Here is a 15,405-nt window from a genome sequence, read left to right on the forward strand (position 1 = left end):
ATCCCATGAGTGTTGACCATCCCATACAAGGCCAACTCTCAACAAACACTCGGCTATATACTACTCAATTGGATTCTCTAAGCCCTGGCTAATCACAATTAATCATGAGGCATTCCAATTGAAATTCCTGACTAGGAAGTGACCTTCATGTCTCCTTAAGAAATTGATTTCTCAAAACGTAAACTCTCAGTGCCTCATGTACCCAGGGTAAGAGAATCTGTGTTCCAGTTCGCAAAGTACCCAGATTCTCACTCCCACTAAGCAAAAGACTATTGGTATTAAATCCTTGAAAAGTCATATTGCCAATAGTATAACTGTATGACACAAGAATTAGGGATTTATGACGTATCAAATGTATAATGCACAAGTCACTATTTTGATTAGATCCTGAAGAAGACATCTCAAAATAAGACAAGAAATTAAAAAAATTACTAATTTTGGTTGCTTGATCTCCAAACTTCCACCTTTAAGATGTCTCTAAGGACCCAAAATATTCTAAAAAATCCTCTAATAGATTTATAAAATTTCTAAAACTAAATCTATTATCTATGGGTGATGCTTAAGTCAATTTCTCGTAACTTTGAGAAACCCTTCGATCCTATGAAAATCACAAAAGACTAATTTTTTGGGTTTTTTTTTCTCTCTAAAATAGGCTCTAATGGGTTTTAGATTTAAAACATACAATTTTACTTTTATAGTATTAAAAAAAATGACCATAAAATGCCCTTAACGAGGGGCATTTCTGCCCTTAGGCAGGTTGCAAGCCCTGAGCGGTTGCCTAGAGCTAGACGTTGAGCGCCCACCTAGGTGGGTTCCGGGTGCCTGGGAAGGTGCCCAAGGACCTCCTGCTTAATTTGGCTACCTAGGCCGAGGAGATGCGCTCAAGCCTTCTTGACCGCCTAGGCGCTTGGTGGTCCACTTTTTAAATCACTGCTTGAAAACTTTTCTAGGTCCTCAATAGTAAAACTCCCTTAGTAATTATCCATGAAGTTAAATAGCTAAGGTAAATTAGATCATCTTCTAGGGCAACCCCAATAAAATTTCAAAATTCACTAGAAACCAATTGCAATACCAAACTTTTATATGAATATTGCCTGCGGATAGACTTCTCCAAAAGAAAAAAAGCACCAGAGAAAATGAGCATCGCATCAGCCATCAAATGAGTTTGGCTTTTGAGGAAGAATAGACCGAATTGCTTGCATAGTTAGATGCTTTACGTTCCAATATGATGTGCATATATGACACAATGAAAATGAGGCAGCATGATGTACGGAGGAAGGTGAAAGAAAATAAAAAAATAAAAAAAATAACAGATAAAAATAAAGGACAGATATTTATCCTCCCTCAAGGTCTACAGGCAAGTCCACCCCAAAAATATCTCTTCATTAAACTCAAAATAAACTCATATGGGTCCATAGATACGCAAATCCTGAAAATGCCGCATAACCTGGTTATGCAAATCCTGGATATGTAAACCTGGTGTTACCAACAATGTTGTTTGGCAAAATAATCTAATAAATATATAAAAGGAGGGATGACTCTTACTGTAACTAACATGGGTACATTCTTGGTCCCAACATTTTCTTAAGATGCTTACGTTGTGACATACTTTGGCATTAGTTACTGGTGTATCAATACATATATAAGTAATCAAATTTCGAATTGTGTCCCACTGACTTGGGGTTCCTCAAAGTTTTGAGAGATTAGCACATGTTTATGAGTAAAGTTATGGTCATACATATAAAATAACCTGGTGGTTACAGTAACCCGAGGTAATTCATTCGGTCAAGCTTTCTATATTTCCTTTACAATATAAAACCTCTATACTTCCCCTTATCCAACTATCCATTTTAAATGGATGATTTAGATGGCCTCAATCACAATGTCACTTTTTATACTATTTTATTTTTAATTTTTTTTATACAAAACATTTTGACACCAAAATTTGGACGTCCAATCCTCTCTTGAACTTGCACCTATAAAAAATAAAAAAACAATATTCCCAATAAAATAAAATAACTAAAATACCCCTGAATGCTTCAGGAGTATTTTCGTCATTGTATTTTATCAAAAATATTTTTTTAATATTTTATTTAAGTACACCTCAATGAGGTGATGGTACGTTCCAAATTTCATATTCATATAGTTGGTAGAAAAAAAATAAAATAAAATACTCTGAGACGTCGGATCTAAATGAAATGGTTAGTGGCTCACATGATCTTAAATTGGATAGCTGGATAAAGGGAACAATATTTATTTTTTATACCGTAGGGGAAACATAGAAACCTTTCCCAATTCGATCTTAAATTGGATGGCTGGAGGAAGGGGAAAGTACATATTTTTTGTACTGTAAGGGAAGCATAGAAACCTTTCCCAATTCATTCACGGCATATAAGTTGCTAAAGAGGAAGTAATGGTTCCTACTTGGGGCCAGAGATGGGGACATGCTGGGAAGGAGGGACTGGATGGAGGAACATCAAGATTCATGTTCATTACCCAAACCCTCATCAAAAGAGTGTGAAAAGAACTGGTGAAAAGAGTGTTATTGGAAGAGCCCATGAAGACAAAATCACTTTACTAACTTGGTGGAGAATTCTAGAATTCTGGTTAAAGGGTGCAAAACAAAAGTGTTTGGGAGTCATTAAAATCAATAGCTGAGAAGCAATCGTCCAGAAGATGGAGTTATTCCAAGCAACTTTATTGGGAAGGTTTTGCTCGGATATCAAAATCAGAGGACTAGAGGAATGGGAAACAAAGTGTAGAAGTTGTCGGCCCCAGTAATATGCAAAACTCTGGACAAAATGGTGTGTTATTTATCCCGAGTTCCAAGTTGTGAATAATACTTTAGGGTGGAGCATATCGAATGAGTCTGGGTGAAGTATGGTCCCTCTTCTATGGACTGGGAATTATAGGATAGAAGTTGCAGAACGTAGTACCAAAAGGAGACTCGGGCAGTGTTATTAGATGGGGCAACGCTTATGAGGTGTGCCCATGGCGTCTACATGTTGTGTTTTGGGAAATTAAGACTCTTCTTAAGAAATTTTATGTATCCCTAACACCCGCTAGCTAGGTCAGAGCTTTTTTTATATTTATTTGATGACTGTAACTGTGAATAAAGTCTATTGTGTAGATGCTTGATTATGGCAGAGGTATACACATTTGTGCATCAAATTTGAAATTAATGAAAAACAATTAACTTTTAAAGAAGAAAAATCATCATTAGTGGCGCTTGCCTAGTCAGGAAATTGTTGGAAAGTTTTAACTCATAGTTGCTAGAAACGCCTAAGATTCCGAGAAGTTTTAGGAAATAGAATCATGGAATTCTGGTTGGCTAGAAGATTCATGTTTTCGGAATCAACTTTTGTATGAGGCGAATCTTGCGAAACATGATTCTTACAATATAAGAATCAAGAATCGATCCAATGGAATCGAGAATCCTATTTATACGGAACCGAGGTCTTGAACTCTTTGGAATTGAGTTTTCAAACCTATTTGGAATCGAGATTCTTTCGTATCTGGAATCAACATTCCGACACTTTGAAATCGAGTTTCTGATGTATTTAGAGTTGATATTCACATTAGTTTGGAAATTGAGATTCATAGCAGTTTGAAATCAAGTTTCGACTCATCCGGCAATCGAGGTTTGTGACTCCATGGGGTCGAGTTTCAACCCCCATAGAAAAAGAAGAAGAAGAAGAAGTCCTACATCACTAACATCCCGTGCCTTAACAACTTAGAACCTAATCAAGCAATCAAAATTAGAGGTCTCTAAGACGAAGGATTCCTTAGATTTGAAGTCAACGTAGTGATTATTGAGTCTCATTTAGTATCAAAAGTATGGTCAATTGCTGGACATTTGTAGTCCCCTAGGGAAATATCTACAAAAGATAGAAATATTAACTCATGTATTTTTAAATGTGATTTTGATTTCATTATTGTAGTTCAAAATAAGATTTTGTTTGTACCTTGGTGTTGTTTGTATTGTAATCTTATTTGAACATAAAACTCTTTACCAATTAGATTTTAAAAAAAGGTAGTCAATCCTAGCACTACTAGAAATGTGACCTGAGCTAGTCCAAGCACTATTAGAAACATGATCATAATTGAACCTAATGAAGAAAAGTAGGCCACCAGGCCTCTTAGGCGGCCTAGCCAACAAATTGCCTAGGCAGTAGGGTCAGGACGAGCATGCTTAAGTCCGTCGCCTACACGGTGTAGGAGGGGGCCTAGGCGGTCTGGGTGCCCACTTAGTGCCAAAAAAAGAAATTTGTATCCACCTAAACAAAAATAAGGCCTGGTATTGCCTTTCTTTCTGTCTCTCTCTCTGTGCCTCTTTCTCAGGTCCATGGGTTCTATCTACACATGAGAAGAAGAAGAAGATGGACTCCAAGTGTTCGATGCGCAATCTCTATCACATACACACACAAAGATACTCATGGACCCACGTGCTCCCTCTTTATATGTCAGAAGATAAAGAAGAAGATGACCTCCAAGTGTTTGGTGCAAGGTGCCTCTCTCTCACAGAATCTCTCTCTCTCTTGACATATTTTCCAATTGTTCGAGACCTCTCTCTCACTTGACATATCCTCCAATTGTTCGAGAAGTCTCTCTCACAAATACAAATCCCAAAAAAAGAAAGAAAAAAGAGGATAATTTGTAAGAATTTTGTGTGAGACCTCACACACACAAATATGTGCGCATGTACACACACTAAACACATACACATACTTTCAAAAAATACGCACACAACAAACAACATATGGTCTAGACCACAACCTCCTCTTAGGGCCATCCAGGTATCTAGGTGCCCCTAGTTGGTCAAGGCCCTTGGCCGCCGTTGACGCCTCCGCCTTTGAACATTGGTTGAACCTAAATCTCTATTATTCGGAGCACATATGAACTATGGGAGGCAATCATTGCCTATCCGGTTTCCAAAGAATTCAAATTGAAATTCATAAATATTTGAACCAATCCATAAGTCACAGATTTATGCACGTAGAATATTACTATTTCATTTTGTGTTATTACAAATTCAAAGAAATCAGATTGAGGCTCTATGAGGGTGGAAGCAAGATTCGATGTTTGATTAATTTGTGGTTTCTTTTATCTATGAACCGTTGTACTTGGTGTTCAAGAATTTGGATTCAAGAACAATCGAATTGGGTGTCATTATATGTGAAAATCCATATTCAACGAGTGTAGAATTGAGATTCAATAGTTGTGCAATCGAAAATAAATAAATATTAGAAATGTTATTCTATAAGTGTTGAAATTGAGATTCCTAAAATTAGAAATTGAGATTCGTGACTTCATAGAAATGGATTCCATAAAGATTCCCTATTGGAATTGTGTATAATCAGGATTCTGAATGGAAATCATGACGTTGGGTGAGAGATTCCGGTATCTGTAGTTTAGGTTGTAAACAACCCAGGCCTGAGAATAGTTTACTATGGAAGTCGGACATAAGTGCAGTCTCTTGCTTTTCTAATATTGATTTTGTTAAAAAATATCCCCATTTCCAAGCAATATTAAACTTGGAATATCTCAAAAATTTTGACACATAAGCTTTTTGTGAGCATTTTAGGAATCAGAAGCGGGGAATTATAAGATGATAGAAGCTTCCTATGGTAGGAAGTTGATGCAGGAAAACAGAGAATAAGAGGCCCAAAACAATTCAATAACCATCAAACTAGGCCAAATTTGAGTGGCTCTAGCTTTACTTGTACAAAAAAGTGAATAGAGCTTGTTGGCACTATTCACACCTTGTTTTTACTGTTCATGCCCAAAAAATCTTAACTTCAACACAAACTTTGTAATAATATTTTTACCTTTGTCTACAGTACCCATAAATAGTACCTATGAATAGTAAATAAATAACTATAAAACACCCTAGAATCCTAAAAAACTTAAAAACCTTAAGAATAAACCCTAAAACTAAAACTAAAATTAAAATATACATCATTTGAAATTGAATAAAAATTAAAAATAAAAGTAATTGTCCTGCATCATTCTCCCTTGATTGGAAAAAATCGTCATTGAGTTTTGAAGTAGGCTAAGATGGATTTTGCATTAGTTTTACAACTTTAACTTGAACATTATCCTTTGAATCCTTGGACTTGTGGTTTATTAGCCCCATTAAAATACAACAATTAGGCATTGAGGCTGGGGCTTTGAAATTAATTGAGATATTTACAAACACTTTTAAGAAAACCTCAAGGAAAGGGTCAATGTATGCCAATAACGCCTGTTTGGTCACATAAACTTGCTTAAATTGCATCCTATATAACCTTGCTGAAATTGCCTAGGTTCAACCCTAAAACGCACCAGGGGTGCATCGTTGAAGTGATTGTTGGATTGGATGATTGAGTAAACACCTTCACCTATTAATTCTCCTTGGAGTCTTTCATCTTTTTCTTCATCAAAGATTGGTTTAACCAAGAAATCTTTATCATCATTGCTGATTGGATCTCTTACAAAATCTTGTTATTCATCTAAGCATGTACTAAATATTGGTGGTAAATCCCAATCTACAACCTGCGGACAACTTGTGTCAAAATCAAGAATGTCCTCTTTCAAATAAAAAACCCTAGAGTGATGTTCCCCATGTCTAGGTCTTCTATCACTTTTCTCTTCACTTGACTCATCACACGGAGCATGGAGGTGAAAATGGTTGTATTCAACATCTTCTTGGGTAGAAAGATCACCATTTTGTCCATGAATGATGCTTGCAAACTGTTGCACTAGTTGCTGAGCATGGATCTTAAGGTCGTTAATTTCATCATCTTAGGGATCATGAAGTGGGTCTACAAAAGTTCCCTTCTATGGGCCCATCTCATTGCCATAAGTTCATCGAAATCACAAACACTAGGCAGAGTATCAGCAGAAACCTCGCTAAAATCAACAAAGACTTGGCTGTAGTTTCCTGGCTTTTTTGAATAAATCATGAGCTCTGATACTATTTTGATGCAGGAAAATAGAGAAAAGAAGCCCATAATAGTTCAATAGCCATAAAAAATAGTTCAATAGCCATCAAAACAAGTCAGATTTAAGTGGATCTGGCTTTTCTTGCATAAGAACGTTATCCAAAACCCTAAATAGGGCTTGTTGATACTATTCACACCCTATTTTTACTGTTTACTCTAAAAAAATCCTAACTTAAACACAAACTTTATAATAACAATTTTACCCCTATGAATAATACCCATGGATAATATCTATGAATAGAAACTAGTGAATAGTAAATAAAAAACTATAAAAAGACCCTAGAATCCTAAAAAACTTAAAAACCCTAAAACTAAAACTAAAGTTAAAATATATATCATTTGAACCTGAATAAAAACTAAAACCAAACATAATTTTGGTTTGATAACAGTGAGGACCTTAAACTTTCCCTTAACCCATCCCAAACCCCGGTAAAAGAGGTAAAGTGGGTTGCATTAGTTAGGCAGCCAGTATAAAACTTTACGACATCTTATCATAGAGAAAAAAGGGGAAGAAAAAGCCAATCCCAAAAGATTAGTCTTGGCTGATGGTGATGATCAAGAGTGTTGCCCCTTCAATGCATATATCAAGAATAGTTATTCCTATTTGTCAGGTGTCAAAATCGATATCCTTGACTGCCCTAAAGCAGGGTTCCCTTAGCATTTGAATCGATGTATTGATCGCCCTTAATCACAGTCGACCAAGTATTGGCATCAAGGTCATTGAGGGGCCTTAACTAGATTTCACTAAGTACTAGAGCTTCCAGAGTGAATAAAGAAAGTAAAATAATTTGATTTATTAATAATAATTATTTAAAAATAAGACATTTATTTTGGGTTCCAGACTTTAGGAATGATGTCAAGTAGAGTTTTTAGAGACCCATCTGTGTCTAATTAAGAATTTGCGATTTGTATATTATTTAATAATATTTTAGCGAACTGTGTTTCAAATAATGTTTAAAAGATTCCAAGTATTCCATAATATTTTTTGCAATCATTCTTCCACAAGGGAATAATGAAGGTAACCTTGAACCTAAGACGTGTTAAAGCATGTTAGGCTAGTCCACTGAGGAATTCGTGCTTGGATTCCAAATAACTCAGATTGGTATTCCTAAAAGGTGGAAGTGAGATTCCATGCCGATCGAATTATAGTTTAGTACAACTATGAACCTAGGGATTTCATGTTTTGGAATCAGGATTACAAATACCATTCGAGATTCTTAAAAGGTGGAAGCAAGATTCCTAAGTTTAAAGAATGAGGTTCTTCAAAGATTCGTTGATTGAAGTGCCGAAGCGAGATTCCAACCATCCGGGGTGGAAGATTCTGGTCGCTATGATATACACTACCTCTCTTTTCTTAGACACACACATTTCAATAGTCAATATACATATTCTTGTGCAGGTGTGACATTATCTGCATCTTCAGAGGTCCATAAGCAAGTAGACACATTCATGCAGTCACGTGTATATATTTCTGTTATCTACACTTTTAGATTTTAAACAATATACGAGGATAGGGGCATCTTTGAATGATAGACTGCACTTTTATTAGTCTTTGGTTGTTGTTGTTGCTCAAACCATTTGTAATTGCACTGGTTAACAATTACATTTTTCAGAATGGGCATAGTGATACAATTCATGCTTTATGGGAAAAAACAATTTTGTTACTTCTCTTTTGGGTTCAATTTTTACGTCTTGTTATCTGTTAATCTATTCAAATTCCTATCTTTGATTGCTTTTCCTTATGCTATCAGTTACTCTATTCAAATTCTTATCTTTGATTGTTTTTCCTATTCCGCTAAAATAGGATGTTGATTTCTCTATACCCCTTTGCCATTCTGAAATTGAGCAAGCTTCAAGTGAAGACATACTTGAACTCTCTGATTTTGAGAAGAAAAGTCCCGGGCAGGTTAATTCCTAATGCTCATGTCATCTGCCACCAACAGGCAAGCATGCAGCATATAAACAAGACTTCCAGCGCATGAATGCATGTGTGTGTGTGTGTGTGTGTGTTCCTATTTTTTAAAATACTTATTGTTGTATGTATGTGGGTTGTGTTTATTCTGTATAATTGGGACTTGCCCAAAAAATAAAAGAAGAAAATGTTCAATATAAATATTGGCTTTTCGTTTCTATGAACTGAACTACTTAGTTGTTGAATTCTATGTGGTCTTCATTTTCTGGCAACTAGAAATAACTGAATATTGCCAAGTTACTGGCAACCAAACTTGGCTGCTTAATTTTGAAGCGTCAGATAGTGTCAGTGCATTTGATGAAAATCTGAGTAACAATATATAGTGCGGCCATTATTGATAATCATTGTTTTTTATGGTGTACTTATGCAGACACTCCATCTGGGTTTCATTAATAATGTGGACAACAGTTCTCAGTCCTTATTGGCTTTGTTGGCAATGAAAGAGTCCATAAATTATATGACTTTTTACTTAATCATAGGTACTAATCAATCTTCCTCTCCTGTACTATATTTCTCTGCCATTTATTTGTTATGATATCATAATATTGGTATTCTGCATGTGTTTGTTTAAGAGTTACATTTCTGAAGTTTGCTTTTGTGTTCATCAGGTCTTTCTTGAACTCTTTGGCCTGCATTGATGTTCCTGTACTTTATTCACCTAAGCCGTTTAAGAATGCGTCTCTTTTTGTTCTGGAGGTGGGTGATACTGGAAAATTTGTTGACATTTTGGAATGGTCCATATAGTTGCAATGTGACTACTAAAGTACTGTTGTGTTTTTCTTGATTTCATCCAATAATGAGTTGAAGATAAGATCATGAAATGCAATAGTAACTTGTAGACCCCAATTGTGTATATCCCATTTTATCCAATAATGGGTTGCCATTAAGCGGAACTTTCCTGATAACTGTTGGTTGCCATATTGAAACATCATAACTGTTTGGTTAAGTTGTGGTTTACAACCATGTAAACAGGTCAAATGCAAACAGATCAAGAGAGCTGCTGCTATTCTTGAAGCTTCAAAAGGCAGATTCTCAGAAGAAAATGCTGATGAATTATCATCTGGTGTATGCTACAATATAGAGATAAATGACACTGTTATACCACCATGGGTTGTCCATCATATTTTTGAGGTCATGAGTTCTGAAGGGAGGAATTTCGAGGCAAGGTAACCAAGTTTCCAATTTGTTTTGATACGTGGTGTTTGTTATTGAAGAGAAGTATAGATATAAAGGAAGAAATAAACCCTTAATGCCCAAACTCATCATGGCAACAGCAGTATTGATCTTGTGTTAGCCTTAGCATTTACTTCAATAAAATTGTGAAAGGTGATATGTCCTGTTAGTAATTCTCAAAGGCATTATGATGTCATATGGCCACGGGCCAATCTACCTGCTCATCTAATCACATCCCAAGAATCTCCTACAATTAGCTAGGTCATAGAGAACCCAATTCTGGGACCATTACTAGAACCCTTGGATGCATCCTTTATGGTAGCTGCTATTTGAATCAAGCTAATGGGAGCCTTCACTTCTTGATGCTCATCCTTAAAACTCCTGGTTTCAAGTGGAGCTCGTAGTCGATTGTGAATTGGTAACTTATTGTTGTTCGTTTCAATCTCATAGTAGTATGCATCACTCGTAATAATATGCATCACATCTCATGTTGTAAGTGTTATATGTGTAGAAGCAAGAGGTGCAGGACCTATATTGTTCATTATTGTTAAGTTTCAGACTTTCAGCTGTAAAAGTGATAGTCTAAAACACAAATACATTTTTTCTAGTTCTAGGCAGTAGTAGTAATTGATATTTTAGGAAAAGATGAAAGAAATTACAATGATGTATTTCATTCAATAACTGTATATTTGTTGGAAGTATGACAAGATGGTAGTTCATATCAAGGTTTTAAAAATTGTCGATTCAGATCGGAATCTCCTGATCCGGATCGAAAATTGTACAGCCGATTCGGTTCTCATCATATATCGGGAACTGGTCGGGTTCCCCTCCCTCCTGCTAACCGTCTGGCTCATTGACCGAACTGACCAGTTTATCAGGAACTGGCTGATTCTGTCTGAATTGAACCTGCCGGTTCTCTCTAGAAATGGGGACCGTTGAGAAAATTCTATCCTAGTTGCAACTTTTTGAGTTTTTTTATTGAAAGATGACTTTTTGCTTGCAACGTTTTGAGTTTTTGCATGCATAATTTTTTTTTTTCAAAAGACACGTGGTAGCTCGCCCCTTGTTTTATATTATTCACCCCAACTACTACCAAGTAGTCAATATACTTGCAGGAGCTTCATACCTTGGCTAGCCACCCCATGCTTAAGCATGCCACAACACTGATACCCATACACATCAGCCCTGAGCCTTTATATAGGCTTTTCCTTCTTTAAATCCCCGATGTTGGATAATTTCCACTTGCCGCTGACACTACTGGATGAAAAACTTAAGGGCAAATCAATATAAGTGCAAATCCTGATGGATGATGATTTCCACTCCCCACTTACGCTACAGGATAAAAAAACATAGGCGCAAACTAATATAGTTCATTAAAAAAGAAACAAATAACTTTAGTTTATAAGGCACATTTAGGCTGTATGCCTACTTCAATTGCCATTTGTGTAACATGATAGGTCATTGTTAGGGTCACACCTTTTGTTCTCTCTATCAGATCAAAGGATCTAAAAGTATTGTATGATTCCTTTATTTTTTTTTACTGTAAAAATTAGACCTAGACAGATCCATTTTACTGCAATGAATTACATTTTAAATTTTATTTTTTCCATAAAATGAATTTAACGGATAACAAATACTCAGACATGAGACAGGTTCTCAGTATTTATGTATTTTTATTAAAGTAATAAAAATTTATAATGTAATACCATTATTTTTTTGAAAACATAAATATCTAGATTTTTTAAACAAATTCTAGTGTTTTTTTGAAAATTTTTAATGCTGGATCTTGCCGATCTGGCGGATTCTCTGATCTGGATCGTTGATCCAGCCGATTCTCCAATCCCGATCGCCAATCCACCGATCCAACACGGTATTTGGGGTAGCCGATTTGGGTCGCGGATCCGTTTTTGTAAACCTTGGTTCATATTGATTGATCTATTGGACAATGTTTTTTCATGCCTTAGTTTTCATCTTAATTTTAAGATCTTTATTGAGAGGGACAATGGGAAAATATGGGCTTTTTGACATTTTCTTTTTTGGGTATGTTTGCAGCTTCATGACTGACCCATTATCTCATGGCCTGAATGCTTCTCTTGATGTGATTTTTGACAACTCAAGCATCAGAACCCTGCTGCAAAATAATGAGTTCTTTGGTTCCATGGAAACTATTGTTGACCCACGTTTGTGTTCTGCTTCTATAACAGGTTTAAAGTACTCTGATAATTGTTAAATTGCATCCATCTCTTCAGGCTAATGTGGCTCACAGAAAAATGTAATGTTAATTTTTGTACTTTTATATTCATGTCAATGGAAATAGCCTTTTATTATGAGCAGTGAATGAAACCTTGGCCACCACGCCATCGAGGTGGCCTAGGGGGCCGATCGATAGGATATGGCCCTGGTGGGCCCTATTCAGGTTGGTACTAAGTCGCCTGCCTAGGTGGACTGATGAAGCACAATTGGCTGGGGGGTATTCTAGCTGCGCCCAAAATCCATTTGTGTTTATTTTTTGCTTGAAAAATACCCTAACAAACAAGAATTTGTGTTTTTTTGAAGATAAAACTAAAATTTCAAACTTTTTGATTTCTTGCAAACTCAAAAGGTATTCAATTCAAAACTTCTTGAGACTTAAAGTGGTTGCAAAAGAGGTCTATTTGCAACCAAAGGTCACCGATTCGAGCCATGTTCGACTGTGTTTTGAGAGGTTTGTGTATTTCATTTCTTGGTTTAGGGTTTGGTGATATTTTTTATTGTTGGGTATTGTTTTGTTCTTCTTTTCAATTTGGTCATTGTTTATGTAGATTTTTTTCTTTTCATTTAACATTTTGAGTTGTGACTTTTTTTTAAGTTGTGAGCTGTGAGTCGTGACTTGTAATGGAAAGTCGACATGTTAGTTATTGAAATTTTTTATTGTTGCATAATAGATGAATTTTGGGCAATTTTCACTCATTTAATGTTTTAGTCATTCAGTTTCACATTCAAAGTATGAACTACACAATAAAATAACACAAATAAGAAACTATGAAATGATGTTCTTTAAAAATGATGTTCTGTGCATTCAATTAGGGGGATTTAGTAACCAACAGAACCCCCCCAGTATCGTCCTCAAGGACATAGAGGCCGACCTTTTTTGCAGGTTGCTCAGGTATCCTGGCACTAGCCTGGCCACTTTGGTGGCCAAACCTGCCTTCTTGAATATTGATTATGAGAAATGGGTTTATTCTTTCTTTCTATTTTCTAGAAGACCAATTCTTTAATGTGGTAAGTGATCAGCTGGTGTGGGACTTTATCCCTTGGATATGATTCTTGGAACAATGATCATGGCCACAGTGGTTTGATGCAATAATTTTGTTTTGGTGATGGTTAATATAAGTTGTACTCTATTTGTCATTTGGATATCAATTTTGATCATTTAAATGAAACAAGAAAACAAGAAGGTCTGAATTTGATATTGTAATGTTAATCGGCCAGAATTGGTTTTGCTGTACTACTGTAGAATTAGCATATTGCGCATTATATCCTATAAGCTTGGCCCATAAATATAAATGTAGAATTCATTGTAATAATTAGGAATAATCCTCATTTTCAGGGTTTTCTTTGATTTTATTAGATGCGAAATGTTTTGACTTTCAACATTTTCTAGAACCATCGAATGTTATGTTGCTTCATAATACCAATTGAAGTGTGTATAAATCGTCAATATCCATGCTTTTGTTATATTTTTGAGAAAAAGAATTAAAAGACAGACATCACACCTGTTTATGGTATTTTTTTTTTTGTTCTTTTACAAAATAAAAATTTGTAGTTTGATTTATTCCTTTCTTAATTTAGCTTGAAAATATAGCTTGCACTCATTGTTAGGCCATGGGAAATTTATTTATCTATTTATTTTATGAATGACTTTTACTTTTGATTGAAATGTATCACACATATTCTGTAAGTTGAGGAATGGGAATCAATCCTCAAACAAACCTTTGGCTTAACTCTGAGACACCTTGTTTGCAGTGAGAGCAGTCTTGAGTTGAGCCTCTCTCTTCCAAACAAGCTTAACAACCCGAAACAAAAACATTAAAAGAATCCTAGATACTATCCCCTATAGAAGCCTTTGGAAGCAATAGATCCATATATCCAACTGGTTCTTGATTCTAGAAATTTCTTGCATCTCCCCTAGTGAATCCGTATGAAGTGGCCCTACTGGCCCACTCTGACGGATCCCTTGAACAGCAGACTAGAGAGGTACTTCCATAAAATCTCATGCCTGTTAGAGAGAAGTGCCTGGGTATTCCATCTTTGTATCCATCGTGTCAGCAGTATTGTGAACACCCTCTGCATGTTACTGAGCTTATCTCTTGATAAACACCACCACGATTGAGCTCCCAAGAAAGCTGCGATCAAGCAAAGTTTCAAATATTTTTCACGAGGATTGCCCATTATAACTTTGCAGCTTCCTTTTCCCTGACACCAGTAGCGTATCTATTGTTTGACTACCACAAAATACTCTGGAGTGTTGTCTATAAAGAATACCTCAAGTGATCACCTCTGTTGAAGGGATTCCAGAAGCAAGAAGTATGCAAAGATTTTTGGAGACTCAAGAAGTACTCGCAAAAATAGCGAAAAAGAAAATTCCAGATTCGCTTTAGAAAATCATACAGGTTAAGATGGTGTTTTCACTATCCTCTCTTCCTTTGTTTTGGGCTTCAACCAACCGAAATGTTGCTGTTGGGCGCGGATAGTTGCTCTTCAACATGAATGTCTACGCAAAGAATTCAGCTTCAGGCTTTTCAGTCTACTGGATCATGGACTCATTTAATATGGAACTGCGACTCTCTTAGGTAACAGAATCCTGAGTAGGCTTAGAAATCCCTATGTCAGTTTGTATGGAACTATGGCTCCCATGAGTTTGAGCCTGATCTTTTGAGCTAGTTAAAGTGATTTGGTCCTTCACAAAATCATGCCCTATATTATAGAAAGGATCTAGCCCCTCAATCACGTATCTATCTATATGAATAAGTTGTCATTCTAACTCTAAATTAAACAAAACAATCAGAAAAGGTACATAAAAAAGCAAGTTTTAGCCAAAGAAGGCCCAATCGATGACCTTCAGCCAATAAGGGTTCGAACAGCCTGAAGCAGGATCTGTGTAAAGTTTGAAGACAGCTTCGCTGCTGTTTCCTCTTTGACGACATTTGTCACTTGATTTAGTCGTTTCAATTCCATATTTTTTAAAGCCGGCGTTTCCTTTTGACGTTTGGTCTAATTAACATTATATTCAAAATT

The 15,405-nt window shown here is 35.9% G+C and overlaps 1 protein-coding gene across 11 annotated transcripts in view; it reads left to right on the plus strand.

The window, feature by feature from the left end:
• Nucleotides 1-2,324: 2,324 nt before the first annotated feature.
• LOC18430618 (uncharacterized) overlaps nt 2,325-15,405 on the plus strand; it is a 36,416-nt gene continuing 23,335 nt past the window's right edge. For 2 of the 11 annotated variants that reach the window (XM_088860500.1, XM_088860501.1), the window contains exons 1-5: nt 2,331-4,507; nt 8,788-8,926; nt 9,326-9,434; nt 9,564-9,651; nt 9,928-10,121. In XM_088860500.1, the coding sequence (XP_088716626.1) occupies nt 4,380-4,507; nt 8,788-8,926; nt 9,326-9,434; nt 9,564-9,574 (387 nt within the window). In that variant the 5' untranslated portion in view covers nt 2,331-4,379 and the 3' untranslated portion in view covers nt 9,575-9,651; nt 9,928-10,121. Of the gene's footprint in view, nt 4,508-8,787; nt 8,927-9,325; nt 9,435-9,563; nt 9,652-9,927; nt 10,547-12,180; nt 12,456-15,405 lie in introns of those variants that run through there. The other 9 variants (XR_016051043.1, XR_016051044.1, XM_088860504.1 and 6 more) reach the window with 8 other exon arrangements.

This window comes from Amborella trichopoda, chromosome 3 (genome assembly GCF_054954075.1).
Source record: "Amborella trichopoda isolate Santa Cruz 75 chromosome 3, AtrichopodaSantaCruz75HAP2 v2.0, whole genome shotgun sequence".
Lineage (NCBI taxonomy): Eukaryota > Viridiplantae > Streptophyta > Magnoliopsida > Amborellales > Amborellaceae > Amborella > Amborella trichopoda.